The sequence below is a fragment of the Myzus persicae genome, unplaced genomic scaffold, assembly GCF_001856785.1.
Source record: "Myzus persicae strain clone G006 unplaced genomic scaffold, MPER_G0061.0, whole genome shotgun sequence".
NCBI lineage: Eukaryota > Metazoa > Arthropoda > Insecta > Hemiptera > Aphididae > Myzus > Myzus persicae.
This window is the reverse complement of record NW_019100796.1, coordinates 7,974-14,544: the sequence shown is the minus strand read 5'-3', so window position 1 is coordinate 14,544 and position 6,571 is coordinate 7,974. Positions and strand designations below refer to the sequence as shown.

The window sequence follows — 6,571 nt, the reverse complement described above, 5'->3', positions numbered from 1 at the left end:
TAATAAATGACCGTACTTGAAAAGAAATATCTTCGGCAATAGCTTCAATCAGCTGGATTTGACAAAAGATGTTTCATGTTTTCCATTTTGTTGAATACGGTTTATGTGTTCCGCTAATGGTCCTGGATTTTTAGACATTAGTATAACTAAGTCCTTAAAATTACCTCTGGAATTTGAAGATCAATCCTCACAATGCCCACGAAATGCCAGATTATGACGTCCCGTGTACATAACAATGTCTATAAGCTCTAATAAAACGTTTCTATTCATTGCTATCTGAGTTTTTCTATTACTTTCAATTGAAGGTAAAATTGGTAAATTCTTTTGATGTAACTTAAATTTTAAAGATGATGTTACATGATCTGGAGTTAACTCATGTCTTTGAACAGCAAATGAACAATTTTTCCATTTATTAAATCCTTCTTTGGTCCAAGATTTTTCTAAATTACTATGCGAATTGGTTCCAAAAAGCATGCAATGTATAAAAAAAATTTTATTTTTGCTTAATGAATAGGACAACCAATCACGATGGCATTTTGATTTGTCAGGTAAAATTCTGTAATAATGTTTATCATTAAAGCTTCTCTTTATTTTTTCTTTGTTAATATCAAATGGAAATATTTTATTAGGAAAATTATTTTGTAACGGTTGACAAGGGCCAAATTTGAAGATGTAATCTTTAATTTCCGGTGACAAAAAAAAGACATATTAGCAAAAACTGCAGGATCATTTTTCATTATATCCATATCCATATCATCTACAATATAAGTTGACAGTTAAAAAATTATACTAACTACTAAGTAAATAGTTTTATGGTACTATAAAAATTATACTTAGGACTTGGTTATTCTAATGATCTATCAAATAAAATAAAGTATCAATATTATGTCTTAATTAATTATAGGTAATGAGCCCAATATAACTCACAAAAATATGAATATTTTACCTAAGTGGGTGTTACACTTACCCAACATTACAAGTAGCAATTTTTATGATACTATGATAGAAAAATACAGTATATAGAGGAAGCAATACTCGTATACACATAATGATTAATATTATAAAAGAGTTACTAATACTATGAGATTATCTGAAGGTTACATATATACCTTTAACCTATTATAAAACTGATAATAGGCAAAGATGCAGAAAATTCCAAATTCCAAATATATAAATAAATAATTAGATACTTAAAAAAGGGCCAATAATATAAGTACATACCTTTATTTTCTAAACATGTGTTTATCTCAGTATCTTGTTGAAGTTCACATTCGACATGTTCAATCGAAGATTCTTTATGTACTAGTTCTTTATTTAAATCAATAAGAGTTAAAAATATGTATTAAACCAAAGATATTCGCAGCTGTATATCCAATAAGGAAATTGATCATAAAAACACTCTGCATGTACCTATCATATAGGTTTATAAGTAGCCAAGTAGGTATACAAATTTAAGTACACATACAAAAAAACCTACTTAAAAATGCGTTACCTATACAAAGGTAATATTATAATTTGCAAAAAATTAATTAAATAAAGTATATTTTTGAAAATAATTTTCATCAGAGCTTTCTTTATTAACTAACATATTTTTTTATTTATTTTTATTACTCTTTTTTTACTAAGTATTTTATATTCCAAATTCACAGTTGTGGGATAAATTAATGTAAAAACTAATAAGACAAGAGATATGTAATAGTACAATAAGCAGTATGAGATAGCCGATAGACATACATAACTAATAATAAATTACTCATATTAATATATTATTAAGATTTATATTTATTATTTACGATAATACCTACCTATTTATTTAGATAAAATTATTTATTTAATATCTGTAGTTTTATTTTAAAAGAAAATAAAACAATTATATAAATGAAGTAAGTACTTACTATTTTTTGCATCAGTAATTTGGTTAGTCAATTTGCTTTTTTTATTGCTTCCAGAAAAAAAAGATTTTATGTCATGTGAGTTTCTATTAAATTGTTGTACTTTACATGAGTTAACATGTCTACTCCAATTTAAATCATTCATTGAAGAACTTAATTTACCGCAATCACATTTATCAATATAACTCATATTTAAATATTTTTAGTAGAAACTATAAAGTAACTTACTTCACAAATCACAACTAGACAATTTAACTCTAAATAATACATAAAACAAACACAGTTAAGCAGTTTTATATAATGTCACAGACCACAGTCTATTAGTATAATAGCTGGCTAATTATATTAGTGAAGGCGCAGTTGATTTTCTAAGGGTGACCGCACACTGGTAAAGCAAAACTGCTTTAAAGCGACTAAAGTCGCTTTATTATGACTAATCAAAAATAAAACCTTTTATATTTTATGGAATACACGCACACTGATAAAGCGTAGTCAAAACAAAACATTTTTGCCTTCAGTCATGACTAATATTGTTTTATTGAAATAGAACTTGCGCTATTTTCATTAGTCATTGTCAAGCAGTCACTGGATAATTATATCAAAATTATGCCAAATTGTATTCATTTATGCTAAATTGTCTACAATATAAAGGTAATTATACATTATACACTTTATCTATAAGTACTGAAATACGTAATTTTGCATTGAAAATATTTATTTTATTTTTTGTTTTTATTTTTAAGTAATAATTTGTGAAAAAAAATATAAATATCTATAACATTTGTACAAACTAAATATTTTAACTATAATATAATAGTTCAAAATATGTTTAAGCAACTTAAAAAACTTATTTGAAGCATTATTTTACTTACTTTAATCTGGGATTTCCACATAAAGTTTTTCGAGCAGTGGAAATTCAAAAAATGATAAGTGTCACATTGCATTGCAGAATTCTTTAATATCTATGATTGCACATTCTTTTATTCGATAGGATTATAAAATGTCGATTGAGCATGAAATGAACCTCGAAAATTTAATATCATTAGTCCAAGAACGGCAGTCTCTTTATGATTACAAAAACAAAAATTATAGCAACAGAAACATACAGGAACAATTATGGACAGAAATATCGGATATTCTAAAAATACCAGGTTTTTATATTTTTATTATAATATTATGCTATTATTTCATTTATTTTATGATTTTATTTTTGTTATATTTTTATTTTCTACTCTACATAAATCACGATAGTAATAATAATATAATAATAAAGTAGGTATTAAAATAGTTATTAATTGATCAATTCTTTATTATTTAATAATTTTATAATACAGTGTATTTATTTTGCCAGGATACAGAACCTTTATTTGAATTAAAATATTCTGTAAATTTATTTCGAAGTGATATTGCTGCTGTGGAAGATCTATTATTAGAAGATCTAATTCTACTGATATCTTGTTCAATTATTTCATTCTGCTCTTGAGAATTTATAAGTTCTTGAATATCAATACAATGTTGCTCTCTCGTCATAATTAAGTTATGTAATACACAAATAGCTTTTACGATTTGGGTAGCTTTTTCTGGGCCAACCACAATTTTGTTTTCCAACACTTTAAATTTCTTAACCATAATTCCGAATGCGCATTCTACTATAATAATAATTATAATAGTAATTCGTCTTGCCCGCGACTGTCGATAGTTAAAAATACGTTTTTCGTTTGTTAAGTTCCTACGCGGAAAAGGTCTCATCAGGCATGGTAATAAAGGGTATGCTTCATCCCCAACAAACACAAAAGGATATTCTTCATTGATGTCATTATGAATTTTTCTTGGTGGTGGCAAATTTAATTCATTGTGTAGTAACATTTTACCAAAATTAGATTCTTTAAATATTCCGCTGTCACTGGACCGGCCATAATCCCCGACATCGATTGTTATAAATTTTGCGTGAGCATCAACCACTGCTTGAAGCACAATTGAGTGAAACCCTTTATAATTAAAATACTCGGAACCAGCACATGGTGGACATTGAATAGCAATGTGCTTACCATCAATTGCTCCTGTGCCATTAGGGAAATTCCAAATTTTATTGAACTCATTTGAAATTGTAATCCAGTCTTCTTCTCTAGGCGTTGGCAAATAAATGGGTGATAATAATTTCCATATAGCAGTACATACTTCATTAGTTATCAATCCTATTGTCGTAGCACCTAGACGAAATTGGTAATGAAGACGTTGAAATCGCTCTCCCGTTGCCAAATAACTAAAAACATAAAAAAAATTAAATAAAACAAAATATAAATTCAAAATATAAATACAAATTTGTATTGTAATTAGTATCCAATTTATTTATTAATTACAGCTAATGAATGCAAGGCAAAATGGACCACGCTTCGAAATTCATTTTCAAGACAGCTGCGTGAACAAAAAAAATTGCCATCTGGGTCCGGAGCATCATCAAGAAAAAGAAAATGGTATTTATTTGATAATATGTTGTTTCTCTCTGATTACGTGTTGCAACACAAAAAAATGGAAAGCAATATTAATAGTTCCCATATAGATAACTTAGAAAACGATAGTTTCGTTGAAGAACCAATAGGGTCAGATACTGAACAAAATTTAGAAACAGTTGAACAAGAAGTGGTTTCACAAACAATAGTTACCGAAGATGCAAAAAATGAAAAATTTAGTAATGAACCATTATTTAAAAAACCAAGAATAAATCGAAAAATGTTACCCAGTGAAAGAGTGGTGGAACCGATGTTGGAATTTCTAAAGACAAGAACTCAACCAAAAAAAAATAATGAGGATACACCTGAACTTTCTTTTTTTTAAAGTATTATTCCGGATTTTTTAAAATTAAATGATAAAAATCAACGTCAATTCAAAAAAATTGTATTAAATACCATTGATCAGCTTCTCGACAGCCAAGATACAATAATGCACCACATTCTAATATTATACCTAATTTATCACCAGATCAGCAGTTAAATGCAAATCATCAACCGCAGCAATTTAATGCAATTCAGTACATTGCGAGTTCTCCAGATTTCTCCTCGTCGGATAGTTCAAGTTCTTATATTTTGCATTAATACAGTTTTTCATTTATACAGTTTTTTATTTTTCATTATAATAAATTATCATTTTTAGTATTATTAAAAATTAAGTATAATTAAGTATAACCTTATTAGTGTTAACTCATTTTATTATAATAATATGATAACAATAAAAAGTGATACGTTCAAGAGAATTCGCAAGTCTAAAAGAATTATTTTTATACTACCTGCTATTTTAAATTCTGAGTGGAGCGAAAAAATTAAAATGTAAAAAAAGTTGAACAAATGGGTACCGCTCTGCTGTTCAATATCTGTCAAGCATGTCGTTGTAATGGATATGTTATATTTTAATTCAATAATAAATCATTTTATAAGATAAACGAAAATTTTTTTTTAAAAACACATCATTGTAAAATCAATACATTATTTTGCTATGCTCCGCTCAGAATCTAATATCTAATTATTTAGAATTTATTATTAACTTACCTCAATGTCACCAATAATTTCTCTTCTGGAGTGATACTTTTTCTGAAATTAGTATCAGGTTTTCGAATTTCATCGTTAAGTATTTCTAGAATATAATCAAACGTTTCGGTACTCATTCGTGTAAAATTTCTAAATTTACATTCGTCATTTCGAAGTTCATGAATAAAACATTTAATTGTATTATTTTCAGTTCGTTTCAAGTTCAAAGGATGAACCTAAAGTTTTTTTTTATTTTCTTCCTTTTCAATTTCTCTTAAAAGAAACCATAAAATAGGAATAGCAACGTCCTCCTCGTCGGACGACATTTTGACGACTACTTGATATACATTGATTTGACTAACTATGTTTTATCTAGTGTGCGACAACAATGCTTTATTATGACTAAAAGCAAAATGACTAAATATGACTCACATTTCTTCAGTCAATTTTGCTTTACCAGTGTGCGGTCACCCGCAAGATAGTGTTGTATCACAATCTATAGAGTATAGGAATCAATAGCTATTTATGGACACTATGTTGCATTGTTGATAACATAATAGATGGACAGTAATAATGCAGTATAATTAATTATGGTAGTGGGGTAGATGGTCGCCGGTCGACGGATAACTTTTGTTGTACATATACAAAACAAAATTATAAAAAATCAAAACAATGATGCAAAATTTAATCAAGCCGAATCAGCAAAATTGCTACCACTACATAAGGCGACGTCTGCGACGGGAGCGGGGCTGTTCAGTTTTTGGGTTCACGCATTGTCGTGGCTAACCAGCAGTATTTGACGTTTCTTTTTATTATTTGTTTTTGATATTCTTTTATATATTATATTTAATTCTTTTAACCAAGTGTTACTGTTTTTTCTTTACGACCATTTTAGAGTATTTTATCTTGTGTGTAAAGAGACGTTGGTGGTGGAAAACACTTTTGAAAAAGATAGTAAGACACTGTAATACTTACTTTCTCGTCCAGTACTCGTTATCGTGGTCAGTCGAAAAAGAGTAAGACTTTGCCTAGGTTAAAGATATCTCACTCTCAAACATCCAGTACTCGTTATCGTGGTCAGTCGAAAAAGAGTAAGACTTTGCCTAGGTTAAAGATATCTCACTCTCAAACATCCAGTACTCGTTATCGTGGTCAGTT

At 28.1% G+C, this 6,571-nt stretch overlaps 1 protein-coding gene across 1 annotated transcript; it reads left to right on the top strand.

Moving 5' to 3' along the window:
• Window positions 1-506: 506 nt before the first annotated feature.
• Window positions 507-4,727, top strand: LOC111043042. The gene is made up of 3 exons (XM_022327827.1): window positions 507-548; window positions 2,884-3,043; window positions 4,255-4,727. The coding sequence occupies exons 1-3, from the start codon at window positions 507-509 to the stop codon at window positions 4,725-4,727; spliced, it is 675 nt and encodes a 224-aa protein (XP_022183519.1).
• The last annotated feature ends 1,844 nt before the right edge of the window (window positions 4,728-6,571 follow it).

Bases quoted from the DNA above. Each gene is read 5' to 3' on its own strand.
- LOC111043042 (XM_022327827.1), top strand. From the start codon at position 507: ATGAATAGGACAACCAATCACGATGGCATTTTGATTTGTCAG. The intron at 549-2,883 runs GTAAAATTCTGT...TTTATTCGATAG, and splicing joins ATGGCATTTTGATTTGTCAG to GATTATAAAATGTCGATTGA. The intron at 3,044-4,254 runs GTTTTTATATTT...TATTAATTACAG, and splicing joins GGATATTCTAAAAATACCAG to CTAATGAATGCAAGGCAAAA.